This window comes from Apaloderma vittatum, unplaced genomic scaffold, assembly GCF_000703405.1.
Source record: "Apaloderma vittatum isolate BGI_N311 unplaced genomic scaffold, ASM70340v1 scaffold12719, whole genome shotgun sequence".
Lineage (NCBI taxonomy): Eukaryota > Metazoa > Chordata > Aves > Trogoniformes > Trogonidae > Apaloderma > Apaloderma vittatum.
In genome coordinates, this window is record NW_009735900.1 from 26,611 (window position 1) to 42,455 (window position 15,845).

The 15,845-nt window shown below is 37.8% G+C and overlaps 1 protein-coding gene across 1 annotated transcript in view; it reads left to right on the forward strand.

The window, feature by feature from the left end:
• The window catches only part of PDGFC (platelet derived growth factor C), a gene marked incomplete at both ends in the record, with an annotated part of 49,818 nt that overhangs the window by 8,827 nt on the left and 25,146 nt on the right, over window positions 1–15,845 (forward strand). The window contains one exon of the mRNA XM_009876776.1: window positions 9,863–10,043. Within this exon, the coding sequence (XP_009875078.1) occupies window positions 9,863–10,043 (181 nt within the window). The remainder of the gene's footprint in view (window positions 1–9,862; window positions 10,044–15,845) is intronic.

Sequence of the window (15,845 nt, forward strand, 5' to 3'; positions counted from 1 at the left end):
GTGATCATGTGGAAGAGTCCTAGGAGGTTTATAAGGTAAAATAAATGTATCTTCTGCTTTTGTGACAGTAACATGAGAAGAGTGAGAGCAGAAAACTAGAAGCAGTTATTAAGTACTACTTCAAACTAGCCTTTGATTCCTATGCTGTGGCTGTATTAAAAATAGTTTTGCATGTCTTTATGGACAGTAACTTCTAACTGGGTAAACTGAAATGAGAGGAAACTCCTTACACTCTTAAGGTGAAGAAAAATCTCCTACTAGGGTTGGGAGCACATTTTTTTTTAAATTCATGTGGTGTCGTGATACTGCTTTGTTACATTATAAGCAATTTTCCCTTTCTAGCAACCATCCTGATGCAGGATACTGAACTTCATGACAAATGTTCTGTCCTGAACTGGGAAATCCCGTATGCTAGTGTAGCAGCCAAAAGATCATATGTTATTGTATCACTGAACTAAAGAAATAAAGATATTTTCATTTAAATAAACATAGTTTGAGCCACATTCTCCATTGAGGTAGGCAGGAGGGAGGGAAAAAGAAGAGGGGAAACTTGACGAGGTGTGTAATGCTGCTGTATTATCAGAGGCTGCTTGAGGGGAAGGGGTGCTGCTTGCACTGCCCTGGATGAATCTTCACATGCTGAAAACGCACCTTAAGGATTTGTTTTATTTTTATTTTCCAAAACATGCTGTGAATATTGTTAGGAAATTGTCTACCCAATAGTTTTCACATCATTTACTGGAGCTGTCACTGCATTCCGGGATATAATGCTGCTTGAAAAACAATGGTAAAAGCACGATTATGGATTCACAGAAGCTCAAACAGCTACCAGTGACCACTGCAAACAGTGTGGGTGGAGGTAGAAATTTTATAGCGAATTAGAAAGAATGCTTTACAACCTTGTGTGTTGATGTGAACTCTGAGCTCCACTCCTGTTTTTGATTTTGTGCAAAATATTGATCTGTATGGTAGGAGCACATGATTTATTACGCTTGCTGTAATTCCCAGGATAAAATATACCAGACTTTACTGAGAAGTCCTGGGAAGAAGTTGGTAAGGCTTTTTGTTCTCCAGAGAGTGTAGTACTGTGCGATGTAGGATACTTACTGAGCTGGCACACTGTCTGGGAGCAATGGGCCTCTTTACGAAGGAAAATGTGCTTTGGAGAGTAGGATGTCCAGTGCAGCAGGACCTTGAATTCTGATGGCCATTTCCATGTGGTAGTATACCATTAAGTACATAATAATAAAAAAAAATTGCGTGAGTATTCCTTTTAGGGGGAGATGACGATGGAGGATAGAGGTGCTAGGGTGCAGCACAATAAGAATGCTCTGTCTTACTACCATTTTAGTTACACGCATTAGTATTTCAATTTGTAACTTGTGCAGGATACAGGAGAAATCTGTGGTCCACACATGCAGTCACTAGCGAAAACCAGACAGATTGGAGGTGAAACGCTACAGGAAAACATTTCATATAGGTTTTCTAGTCCTTGAAAAATAACCTTTCCAAGTGATGACTTCGTTTTCTGGAAAATCTTTTTTACTCATTGTATTTTATAAGGCTACAGGAGAATCTGTAGTCAAATAGGAGAAAGGTAAGTGTAGCATAGTAACCCCAACCAATGGAAACTCATGGAGACTTTCTCCCTGTGAAACTTCTTCCTGTTAATTTTAAGATGAAAGCCAAGGTAAGTAAATGGCCTGGGCCATCATTTGCAAGCTGATTCACTTGTGTTAGCATGTTTTTTCCCAAGCTCTCCGATTTTCCCAAATTCATGTTTGATATATTGTAATAGTAATGTTGGTATGAAATTCCATGCATTGTTTTGTATCGCTGTTCGTCTCAGAACATGCTATTTTTAGACCAAACTTAATCCTGGTTTGAAGAGAGCTAACTACATTTCTTATCCTGACTGACATTGGGAATATCTGCCATTCTGTGATAGAAAGAAAATAGGTATGGGTAGCTTCTAAGAAATATGACAATTGGTCTTTTAAAAGGAGGAGTTTGGGAAATGATCTTCTTTCCTTCTTCATTCCACTTTTGATATGCAGAGTTATGGTGTCTCTTACTGTAAGGTTCTTATTCAAGTGTTTGAAATAGTGTATAATAGAAATTATACCGGTATAAATTAGTTTGTAGCACAGGCCATCTAGGAATGAATTCTGTGGTTGTGGTATTCCTGAAAATACTTATTTACGTGCTTTATCTGTATCAGTAGTTTAACGTATACTTAAATAACTAAAGGATTGCTGTCTGAATATGGAATTATTTTGGTTTAGGTCCTGCATTACTTTTAACAAGGTATCTAGCTTACCATTTCTCATTCTTGCAGAAAAGTTACCGCCCATTCCTCCCCACAAGGAAGAAGTTATATTCAGAGACTACAGGATACTCACCTTCCTAAGATAGAGACACTTAAGTGCTTACCAGCGTGCCTAGATACCAGTCATGATGATTTATTTCTAAGAGTTGTTTTTGTGCCTAGTCATCAACTAAAGAATACGTTTTCAGCAATACTCAGCTTATCAACTAGCACTGAAGTAAACTTTTGACATGAAGACGAGTTTTGGGAAGGAGGGTGAAGAGATGCATTTCTTATTTTTGGAAAAACTACTATGCAAAATGGCTGTGTCTTGACTTTGTGTGATGCCTCAACATTTCATCAGATCCACAGAAAGCAGAAATACGTTTTCTGGCAGACTGGAGAGTGGTAATGCAACAGTTAACTTCTCCAAATTGAACATCCAGTGCATTGTTAATGAGAAGTGTTTGAATGTTTGAAAAATAGGTTTGGGGGGTTTGTGGGCATTTGAACTCTGTCTTGTTTCTCCCCTTCACTTGCAGTGTTGTAGATGTGTATTTATGATCAAAGTGGTATACAGGTAACAAAGGGGAAGAAATTTGAAATGTAAGGATTAAGGGTTTTTTGGTGGGTTTGGGTTTGTTATGTATTCTAAATAATAAGATAGAAATACGGAGGGAGCGTGCGGTTGTGTTAGAAGCCTCAGGCTGTTACTAATCAGTATGAGGAAAGATTAAATACAGAGAACCATGGCAACCATATAACATTTGTGAATGAATCTGTGTTTCCATAAGGCAGTTCCTAATGTACAGTACTGCATATTCTAAAATAGATGTATTCAGAGTAGGTTGGCGCAGAAATTACAGTCCTTATTTGGTGAATGGCAGTTAGCAATGTTCTGCGTTTGTACCTTGAATATCTTTATTTCATGGAAAATGTAGACATGGAGGGATACTTGGGGTTCTTACGCTCACTTGTTGAATTGGCTGGAAGTGATTTCTGTTGCTGGAAGTGATGTTTGTGTATAAATAAACATCATTTTCTAAGCACAAAAAACTGACCTCGTCAGTTATTTATTTGGATTATATCTGAGTGTGCTGTTTCTTTCCAGCAACTATTAAAACACGATGTGTATAGGACGAGCAGATACAGGTACTACTATGGAAATTTATTTCATATCAAATCATTGCTAACAACGCTAAGGTTGCGGGTTCGGTTCTCGTTCGGTCCCCATGTGTTTTGAGAGGTGGCGTCCCTGGCGGCAGGGAGGCTGGATTAAAATGATCTCTTAAGGTTCCTTCCAGCTTAGGCCATTCTATGATTCTATGATTGCTGTTCAATCATCTGTTTTTCTATTAAAACATCAGGCATGACAGAAAACAGAGAATATAACTCTTTTCTCAATTGTTGGGCAATCTGTAATGATATCCAAAGGAGTTTCCTCTTATAGGAGAAGGCATTGCCAAGTCCTCCTAAAGAGGTTGAACTCTAGGGGTGAATTACCCATGCTGTGAGCCTCAGGAACTGGAGTCAAATGACTCTGGGTAACTTGTTTTCAGAAATTTCTGTGGAAAGACAAAATCCACAAGGACTATTTTAAATAGTAGTTTTCAAAACACAATTTTATTCCAATGTCCTGACCTTACTGCCACTCAGAGTAGCCCCACTCAAATATTTTTGATAACATTAAGAGGAATCATTCTTAATGAACTTTCAACCTGCATAGAGTATTTGCTCGTGCTGCCATGAGGTCACCATTTCAGTCAAGGTGCCCTCTCCCTTCTGTTTTGCTGTATCGTTTGAGATTTTTTTTTTTTTCTGCTGCCTGGTTGGCAAGCAGAGTTATTAATAGGTAACTTTTACTGATGTGCACTGCTGGTGGCTTGTGATTTCAGGAACCTTACATCTGCTGCGCTGAATGGAGGGCTGGGTTGAATGAGCCGGTCTTTCCCAGTCTGAGTTTCATATAGATTCTGCTGTCTGGCAACAAATGCAAAACAGTATGACGTAAATTAGTGTATTTGAAAGGCAAAGGAATTAATTAAACAGCTGTTTGCAATCTTGGCTGTTAGGTGGTTGTACTACCTGATCTGGCCATGTTGGAAGGAAAAAATAACACCAAAAGTAAGATTTCCTCTTACATAAACTGAAAAATAGTGTGCCTGGAGTTTCATTATTACCAATTATTTAATTTTTCTGTCATTTTGATTTTCATCTTGCATAATGTGTCTTTTGTCTCTGTGCATTGGTTGTTGACGAAAACTTAATTCAGTCTTAGTAAGAGTTGCAGTACTGCAAAGAAGAAAGTTCTCCACCTGTTGACTGAATGATGCAGTACACTCTTTTTTTACAACTATATGGCTACATCTGTAGATTTCCAGTTTGCCTGAAGTACACTTATTTCTCTAATCCAGCACACCACTCTCTCCTCTTCTGCCTTCCTCCTGCTTCAGGTCCTCCCATTTTGCCTCTGCCCTTGGTCATCAGCTTTGCATTCCCCTTGCCCCATCGGACGTTTTTGCTCGAGACTGTACGGCTTGTTGACCTGTGGGGAGTAACAAGGCTGGTTAAATAGATTGGCTCTGCCATTAGATACTGCAGCTCTGAGTGCCCCTGTCATGCTCCAGTGTTCCCTTTTCCACTCGGATAAATATGAATCTTCCCATCAGAGCATTACTGGAGAGCGGGTTGATTTGGAAGGGGCCTCCAGAATCTATTGCAAGTGAGGCTGACAAGCTTTGAAAAAAAATGTCTTGAAGCCAAACATTTGGCCTTATTTTGCTCTATGTGTAAATATATTTTCGTCTGTATGTAAATAGATTGTTAATTTTACAGAGAGCAATATGATTGCTTACAGATGTGACTTAAAAGTGATTAAGAGGAGAAGGCTGCATAAGGTACCAGTTTGGGCTATACTGATACACAGTTAAGTCAAATAACGGAAACAAAAATTTTTGATCCATAGAAAATTTTAATATTTCAGTAACAAAAAAAGAAAATTATTTTAAATGGAGGTAGAACAGGGAGAATACATTTTCTTTTACAATGATAATGTTAAAATTTTGCGTAGAGAAAGATCAAAATGATGTTTTCATGATGATAGGTTTTAGTTACTTCCAGTGTTTCCAAAACTGAAGCTGTCCAGATATAAACCATCTAAGTTGTACTCAATAACAGTTTGTCTGGTGAACAGCCAGGGAAACCTTGAATGCTTTTGGTGTGCAGGAGTAGGTATTTCAGTGTGCTATATTCGCACCAGGAAAATTTTGTAATTCTGTGTGGTTTAAAACTATTAGAATCCGACATATTACAGTGTCCCACCGGACACTGTAAAAAAATCACAGAGATTGATACCAATTTCCTGTTTCTTCATTTTAAAAAAATGCATTGAATTGAAACGGGTTCTTATCAAAGGGGAAAGGAAAAATATATTTCACCTTTCTCAAGCTAGGGTTAGCTAGATTATTGGCTAGCATGCATCTGTATACAGATGGAAGGGCCCAATGTCACTGATATGACAAAGTGTTTTACTCATGGATTTCTGCTTCTTATATTCATTGATATATTTGTGGAATTCCAAAGGCAGAGGGAAGCCACAAAAAGGTCACCAAAATGCAAGCCAAGATAAACAGCCTATCAGAATATGTAAACCACAGAAAAAAATATAGAAGGGAGAGGAAAACCTATTCCCTTGGAAAATACATTTCCTGGTTGGAAAGGCATTGAAGTTTAGAAATGCTTATGTTGTTTCCTTGCTCTTTTCCCGTAAATTGTCTTTGTTCTCTTTGTTAATTCAATCCACGGTCTGAGGCACTCAGGCCATGGGGAATATGTTCTGCAACAGGTATAATGGAAGACATTGGGGGCATCATGACTAAAGGCAAAAAGCATCTTCTGTGTCAGGAAAGGAGATTGGACTACCTCTTTGTAATTCTAAGGAATTTGTAATTCTAAGGAATTTTCCTTAGTAATATTTGAATAATGTGTGCAGCACCAGGGCTTTTCCTTAGTTGTTGCCAGAGGGTTGCATTTTCTCCTCTGTACGCTGCACAAAAGAGAAGGATTCTTCATTTGGTTCAATGGGCATTTTAGCATTTTTTACTCAGTCACAAATGGAAAAAGGCTTCTCAGTTCTTGGTTATTTATCCTAGTTTTCTTGCAGTTCAAGTACAAGCTTCTTTTGCTGAGGAGACAGTTTTTGGCTGGCTATGCTGCTGTCCCTTCTGCTTTTTAGGCCTGTGACATGAATCTGCAGAATTACATAGTGCAGTCTTTTAAACGCTAAAGCATCTGAACCACTTGTTTTATAACTATTCACAGCAAGTTCAGACTTCAGTCCAGATGTGCAATGCAAGGAATTTATTTGCATAGAGGATTCTTTTGGCAGGCTCTTGCAGCACATTCATCCTACATAACTGACAGGAATAAAGTTACTTTCTAAAATGCCATTATGTCCAGGAAACTTGTGAGGGACTTTTTTCTGTTGATGTAGACAGAATTTCTAAAGATTCCTCTGCCGATGGTGAAACATCTGTATTGTGCAGGGAGCTCCACCTACATCAGTATTCAGCAGTAAGAAACCAATGCTTGTATCTCCTATATTTACTTATGAAAACAGACATTTTTGCCTACAGCACCAGAGTTTTTTGTTGAAAAGAACAGAAATCCTCTATAGGTCCTAAGGGAGCCATTGCAGAAAGGGAGTAATCATTATAAACCATGCTGTATGTACTATACCATGTCGCCATGAGAAAATTACGCTTATAATTGGCTTATAATATAGGTCTTAGTAATCCCTTAAGTAGTGATTTTGTTAACTGTGCATGCCGCAGTGTAGTCCTAGTGACTGCTATATAATTATTACAGTGTTTCCAAATCGATCACTTGGATCCAAGTAGATTTCTGATGATCAGGATGGTTTTAGATGGGAGAAGAGTGACTGAGAAACCTCTCAATGAAGGTGGCATACCACACAGAAAAATCAGAAATAATTTTGATTACAAATGGCAGGCTGTTGACAAATGTAAATAGGTACAGAGATCAAGAAGAAAAGAACTGAATATAGGAGAAACACTCCAACAAAGAGAATTATCTGCATTTATCATGTGTATCAGAAAGGCGAATTTTATTTGGGTTTTTCAGGATACTTATTGCCCTGTATTTTAGCTCTCAACTAATGCAAATAATTAGCATTTATTTTAAGGGTCCAGGATTTAAACCATGGAATTTGAGTTTCTCTTTTACTTCAGGGTACTAGGAGACCAAAGGGTGCAAAAGAAAGTACTCTACAAGTTATGTAGAAGCACTGACACCTGTACTGTGCCTGAAACCCCCAGACATTGTATGCCTAAGTCAGTAAATGTAATTATTAACTTATTCACTCTTTACAAATCACAAAGTATATAATTATTTCATATTCTTAAAATATAAAAAATTTATCTTTGGAAACTTCATGAGCTGATCTTAAAAAAATATCATCAGTGCTCAAAATCAATTTGACAAATGTATTGAGCCCTGAACTCTTAGTACAATTAATGTACACATTGCCTTTGCAGTAAGTTGTATACCTAATCATAAAGTAAAAACACTGGTAGATCAGTTAAAGGAATTAGTGGTTGGGGAGGGGGAGGATGGTGATAAAGTAATTAGTATCATAAGTTCAACAAAGATTTAAAACTGTGGTACATGGCAATAATGGATTTTGAACACAGTTAATGAGCATATTCATTGCATTCTTTTTTAATTAAGTGGAAAAAATACAGGTCCTTTAAATGGAGATAATAAATGTGCAAGTCAATCTTGCACAAACACGCAACACAAGAATTTATTGCCTGCTGTCTAACTAGGGAACTGGGAATCATTATAAAGATTAGCTTTACTGAAAAAAAATATCCAGAAAAAGCTTTAGCAGCAAATGTTGACGAGGCAGTCATTTTAGCATTAAATATGGCTTGGCATATTTGGTAGAGTGTGTGTGCTTGTTTTTAAAAATATAGGATTTTGCTGTCCTACCTCTGATGACTGTTTGTACCCTTGAAAAGGATTCAATGCTATTTACTACTTTAGATTTACAAGAGACGTATTTAGCGTATGACTACACATGTAATAGAACATAAAAATATCAGAAACCCCAAAGTTTTCTCAGAGGTGTGTTATGCTTGTGCTTAGAATACACAGTGTGGTTTAAAAGTAAAGTGCTGGCTTGGAACGCTACAGCGGTGAACTTCCAGATGCTTGCTGGGCTTTACTCGACGTGCTTTCTCTTGCCCTGTGGAACCATGGGGGCTCTCAGGGTGTCAGGCTGCAGCGGGGGAAATCCAGCTGAAATGCTTCGTGGGCAACTGAAATGCTTCCCAGGCAACTAGTGACAGGACGAGAGGGCACGGCCTGAAACTGCGTCAGGGGAGGTTTAGGTTGGATCTCAGGAAGCTCTTCCTCACGGAGAGAGTGATCAGGCACTGGGATGCCCTGCCCAGGGAAGTGGTGGAGTTACTGTCCCTGGAGGTGTTTAAGGAGAGGCTGGATGTGGCACTTAGTGCCACGGTCTGGCCGATGTGGTGGTGTTGGGTCATAGACTGGACTTGATGATCTCAGAGGTCTTGTCCAGCCTCAACAATTCTGTGATTCTGTGTTTGTCCTTTCAGTGGGCAGCTGGGGAACTGAAATGAAACAGGTTAAAGCACTGAAGCCATATGTACCTTCCAGAGCAGCGGCTTTCAATGGTTTTATTACTTGTGAACCGCCTAAATGTTTCCAGTGGAAGCAAGGACCTTTGTGGGACTTACTGAAGCTTTATCGATGACAGTGACTGGCATTTCTTCTTTACCTTTCATGGATCCATTTGAAGTTGTTCAAAGATCCCCAGGGATATGCGCACCACGTGTTAAAAGCCGATGAAACTAAATCAAACTTAATATGTTTCTTTCTCTCAAAGCTCCCAGCCCATATCTCCCTTGTCAATATTACCAGAATACCAGGTTCTTTCTGACACACGGTACATCTCTAGGTTTTTGCTGAACAAATGTCTCGCTGGGATATGCCTACTCAAAGTGTCCTTCCAAGTTTCCCTAAGCCACCTTAACTTTCAGGAGCCTGTTGACCACTGGTATTACATGAGGGCGAGTTTTCCATTCCAAAAAGCCCCTGAACTGGTGACGTGCAGTAGACTGCTGGTGATGTTGCAGTATGAATTACTGTGTCACACTGTGGCAATTTTGGTCTTTTTTTTTCTCTGCCTTTATTTTGCCCTATCCCACATGTTGTAATTGCTTTCCATAAAAGGAGCAAACAAAACCATACTCCTGGGCATTTTCAAAATGTGAACTCTGCTTTTATTTTTTTAACCTCACTGCATGATTTTATTATGTATTTAGGCCAGTAGCAACTTGGAAGCTAAGCTTGAAATAGCTGGCTTTCGTAGCATACTTTTAGCATTAAACAGGAAAAAAAAATAATTGCAAACTGCAGATTCAGTTTGTTGATTAAAGCAGGAAATTTATAAAATGTATGGAAAATTTATCAGTAAATAAACATTTTATTTTCTTTTCTGTTCAGGTATGACTTTGTAGAAGTTGAAGAGCCTAGTGATGGCACTGTTTTAGGGCGCTGGTGTGGTTCCAGTAGTGTGCCAAGCAGACAAATCTCCAAAGGAAACCAGATCAGAATAAGATTTGTGTCTGATGAATATTTTCCTTCTGAACCTGGATTCTGCATCCATTACACACTTCTTATGCCGGTAAGTAACATGTTCCAGATTGGAACATTGCAGGAAAAAAAGAATTCTTTGAAGTGGCAGCTCAAAAGAATCTTTTAATAGCTTAGGATTAATTACTATTTATTTCTTAATAATAGTAATAATGATGAGCAATCTCTTTTCTAGAACTGTACAGTTTGTTTCTGTGTTTTAATTGAGTGTTCTTGTGGTTCTTGGATGGCTTTGGACTGGGAAGTTACAGGCTCATTTGTTTGTGTCGAAATTTCAAAAAAATGTTTGCGTTCCTAATACCATACAGTGGAAAAAAACTTTCTAGTCCTAAGAAGAAGCAGAATCAGCATAAGAATCAGCTGCATGACACTGAAAGAGCATAGGGAAGTTACAAAGAAGGTTGAAGAAATTAATGTTTCTATTAGTCAGCTGCTATTAGACATACACAGTCAAATGATTATACCTAGTTCAAAAACAGTTCTTATGCTTCTGGATTGTTTTATTATAGTGACAAAGCAGGCAATGCATAATACTCATTTTGCACTGAATTTTCCCTGGAAACTGTACTTTAGACTTCTCTTGAATGTTGCTTAATGCTTGTAAATTGCTGGTATTAAACAATAGTCATTGTTTAACATGTCACTATTTTCACTGTCAACAGATTTCTGTTACCTTTTTTTTTACCAAATGAGAGATCTGTGATATCAAAACAATGTTTATAAATTTTTAAGGACGAGATAATCTGAATCATTAGAGTGGAGGAGAACAGAGACTGACTTATTCTAAAATAGATATACAAAGAATAAGGAGTATTTTTGTGAAATTCCTCATAAGTCACTTTGTGAATCTCCCTAAGAAGTCTTGTGGTCTGTGGTATTTTGTTGGTGGAAAATATCTGCAAGCTCAATAAAAAAGTTGATCAAAAGAACTCATGTTGTAACCCCACTGACATGTGCATCACTCAAAATGCATTTGGCTTGCTTATTGCTTTTGCCATTTTTGCCTCTTCTCCACATTTGCAAAACTTTAGTTACCAAGAAGAACCAAAGAACAATGCTGCATATCTTTTCAACAATACATAATCCACTACATACTATATTTAGCATACTGATGATGATGTCGGTGAAGCGTAGTTGTGTGTGTGTATGTTGTTTTCTGTTCTTTGCCTGTAAGTATTTTTAAATATTTAGGCCTAACTAAAAAGTATTCCTAAAGCGATTAAAGGTACGATCTGCATACTTGAGTCTTTTGTTAGGCCCTTTTGTTAGCAGAATAATATGACCTGATAATGATGAATTTTGAAATTAAATGAAGTGTCAGTCTCCAAACCAACTTGAAATATCTCCAGGTTTAAACTTTCTTACACCCAAGGGCAGAATGTAGTAAATATGTTTACTTTTAGAAAATTTTAAAAGAAAATCCCTTGATAGATGTATTTGTGGGCTCTACTATTACATCTTACCTGCTACATATTTATCTGACTTATGTATGAGCCAATTCCTGTGGAATGGATTAAACAAAGGCACCTGAAAATACCAGAATATGTGTATAATTTTCTTTATGCCATGCTGTACAAATGGGCTGAGTGTATTCCTTGACATTTGAAAGAGAACACTGGTTACAACATTTAAATTATCAATCATTGCAAAGCAATTATTTAATCTACAAAATATTTACACCACTTACCCAACAGACGAAAACAGAGGTGACATAATAGGATGTATTTTTAGTTCCCTGTTTTTCTCAGTCAACAAAGCGCATGTAGCATAAGAATTATAGATACATTTTTAGAAACCAAGCATCTTATCTCTCACCTATGCAACAGACAAGAGCAATCCCGTTCATGTCATAGGAATTCAGAACTAGCCTCAAAATCTGTAGTATAACACCTGTTTCCTAGTGAGGATTATTTTCTCTTTTTAAAAGGGCTGTGATCTTTTTCATCAAAAATTATGTTTTAATAATCCATGCAAAATATAATTTAACATTTCAGACTGCAGATTGTAAATGAAGTTTATATTGCTCAGTTTCAAGATGAGACCTGCTTCTTGCACCTAAATCAATTGAAAACTGATGTCAAAAAAGGCGATTTTCTTTAAAACTGTAATGTTATCTCATCCAACATTTCAAGAGAAAGTAAAAGGCCTCGTTCCCCTCACACCTCCCTGCAAAAAAACTTCAGCTATAGGAATGAGTGTAATTTCTAAATAATTTTTGCAAAAACATAACTGACTCACTTAGCGATTCACTTCAATAAATTGGTCCTAAACAGTTAAATTTCTTTTTTCCTCTTGTTTTTTTTTTTTTTTTTTTTTACAAGAAGGGGGAGGGGGAGATGCCCAGTAGACTGGCAATGAGAGATTGTTTGGGGAGAAATGAAGCAAAACTGAAATAAAACAGTGCAAGCTTGTTTCTGTATTTGGAGGCCACACACAGAGAGAGACACCGGACCCATTTTCAGGTCTTTTAAAGAGCAAGAGAAATGGCTTTGTTTGAATCTGCTGTAATTTATTGTATGTATGTATTTTTACTTTGTATAATATATTTCAAACCAACTTTTCACATGATGAATAAGTGGGGGGAGAATGGCTATTGATCTCATTACTTACTTTTACGATTTTGTCACTCAGAAGGACTTGCGGCAGTTCCAACGTCAACAGATACAACATCATTTCCTAGACAGGTTTACCATGGGGTTGTAAGGCACTGCATAAAATCGGTGCATGCATGGTAAACAAGCAGCCCCCCGAGAAATTCTGACATGAAGCATTTCTTCAGATTCCACCAAATTACAGTTCAATAATATAAATTTCTTTAATTTCAAATAGTGTACTCTGATTATATCTAGAACTTTCTGTAATTCCGGTCTAACTCCACTTTCCTCTGTTATATAGTTGCAAGTTAATTTTGCCTGGAATATCATAAAGCAGAAGTATTGAAAAAGCTTATTCTTAATAAGAAATATAGTTTGTGTTATTTCAAAATTATTGTGCTACTTTCAGCACTGCTGTTATTATTAGTCACTCTTTTCATGTTCCTCACTGTCACTTAGTCTGTGCTTACTGGGGAGCTGCTTTATTTACCAAGGGGCTGCTTAGCGGTTGTTCTGCATTTGGACTGTTCAGCTATGCTTTTATTAAAAGTCATGTTTTTGGCAGCACTATACCAGCTGAACCCTCCTAGAACTTTATTGCAAAATCAATCCATATTTCATTTCTTTCCCGCTTCTACTCACTTGCACCCGGTTACAGCTCTAATCCATATAGTAGCCACATGCATTTTGAGGGAAACCTTAGAAACTCATTATAATACATGTTTGGGCTTCATTCTTCGTAGTGACTTGTTTAGTTTAAGTTATGTCAGTTACAAGTTTGGCAGAGAAAACTTGATGTAATAAAGTCCATTGTTACTTGGGGGAGCGAGTGAATGGGATACTTGATGCCTGAGGTGCCATTAAGGAATGCGTGACTGATTGCCAAAGTAGTTATTAATTATTCAGGGCACTCAGAACAAAGCAGCTCCAGTTAAAATTGAAGTGGGGGTGAATGTATTCCCCTTCTTTTTTTGGCATATGGTAGCATGTCAAAGATCATGCCAAAGATCTTTGCAAAGAACAGACTTAACCCTCTTCTATGCAAGTGAGGAGGAAGAGGAAAATCCAAGAAGATGCTTCAAGACTGACCTGGTTTAAAAGTACCTTGGCAGGTGTTTTGTGATTTTGGTGCGGTAGCCATATGGCTACCTCGATTTCACTCCAAGGGAGATTTGTTGGTTTTTTTGATACAGAGAATCTGCTAGTAGTCCTTTTGCTATTAACAGCAATGAAGATGAAATTTAATACTGCGCACATAATCTGTTTGGGGCTATCTAATAGTTGTTCCTTAATTTCATACAAACTGGCTAAGCTTTGCTCTTATAGGGTTCAGCATGTTACTTTTGTTTGTGCAACCTTTTAATTGAGCTTTTTTAATGAAAAAGGCAAATAAAGCTTTATTATAAATAGAAAAAGTGCGTGCTAATAGAACAGAGAAAGGAAAGTTCTTACCTCGCATTCCCTGCCTTTCAAACATCCACAGATTTCCCAGATATCTGGTGTGTATCTTGCATATCAGTACCAAAGTCGCCCAAGAGAGGCTTAACTGTGGCTACAATAGCAGAAAATCCATCCAGAAACATCATAAAGGACGTTGTTGATCTCCTAAACAAAGATTTTTCTATACTCTCTTAAGAAGTAATCAAAAGATTTTAGAAATTACATAATTTCAAGGTTGTTTGGTACAAAGCATTAGGAGAGTGTACAAGTGTTATTTAGCACTTTGCAACGCCACATGAAGTTAAAAAGGACTGTGAAAATCCTTAATATGATGGGAAGAACTCTTAAACAAAACCTCTGTGTTCAGTTTCCACTCAAATATAGTATAGTGAGATAAATCAACAAACTTCTGAAGGTGCTCCAGTGTGCAAATTCAGTCAATTTGTGTGTGTGTGTGTAGCAAATTCTTTACTTGGAGATTTCATTTTGCGTTAATTTTGTTCTTGACAACCAAAGGTAATTTTCTGTTAAAGTTCTTAAGTGGGACATTAAAGATTACCCCAAAATACACAGATTGGAGTGACATCCTTCAGATTAATAAAAAAATCTACAAAAAAGTACAAAACTGAGGCTAGCTATTATCCACTGGACTACAATGAGAGGGGAAAAAATATTTTTTGAAGCAGAAAGAACCTCTGGAGGTTATCAAGTCATAACATCTTCTTTTCCTGTGACTATATCTCATTTTGTCACATGAACATCATAAAAAAACTTTAAAAATATGTGCATGTGAAGGAGACTCACAAGGAGACAGGGCTAGAAATGAATCTAGCAACATTTTTCAAGCAAAATTGTGGACTGGTACAGAAGTCAGTGGAAGTGTGTCGTTGACCTGCACAACCTGAGATGTCAGTGTGCATTTTCTGAGACTCTAAAGGCAAGAGAGTCATTTTGATCCAGGTTGGTTGTCATTAAGTTCTTGAAAGGATTTAACATACTTATGAGGTAGCAAGTTTTGTGCTCTAAAAGACTAGGTTCCTTTCCCTCTGGCCTTAATTTGGATGTAGATTTTCATACAGCATATGTAGAATATACCATTTCTTTTATGTTTTCTTTCTGTGGTGTTAGTTTTACAGTGGCTCAGGCTGAAAAAGAATCAAGAATCATTTCACTGCCTATTTGTAGGAAAAAGTAATTTTGTTTTCTTGGACAGACTTTTTTCTTTTTTTACAAATTCATTATCTATTTGACTAAGAGAAGCTGGTAGCTCATGGCTTACACAGGTGTTCTCTTAACTAGGTTAAAAACTGGCTGGACAGGCGAGCCCAGAGAGTTGTGGTAAACAGTGTTAAATCCAGTCAGTGAGTGGTCAAAAGCAGCACCTGCCAGGGCTTAGTTTTGGGGCCAGTCTTGTTTAATATCTTTATCAATGATCTGATTGAGCATATTGAGTGCACCCTCAGTAAGTTTGCAGATGTCACCAAGTTGGGAGGGAGTGTTGATCTCTTGGAGGGTAGGAAGGCTCTGCAGAGGGACCTGAACAGACTGGATAGATAGGCTGAGGTCACTGATACGAGGTTAAACAAGGCCAATTGCTGAGTCCTGAACTTTGGCCACAACCATCCCAGGCAAAGCTACAGGTTTAGGGAGGAGCAGCTGGAAAGCTGCCTGGCAAAGAAGGACATGGGGTGCTGGTGGACAGCCACCTGAGGATGAGCCAGCAGTGTGCCCAGGTGGACAAGAAGGCCAATGGCATCCTGGCTTGTATCAGGAGGAGTGTGGCCAGCAAGAATAGGGAA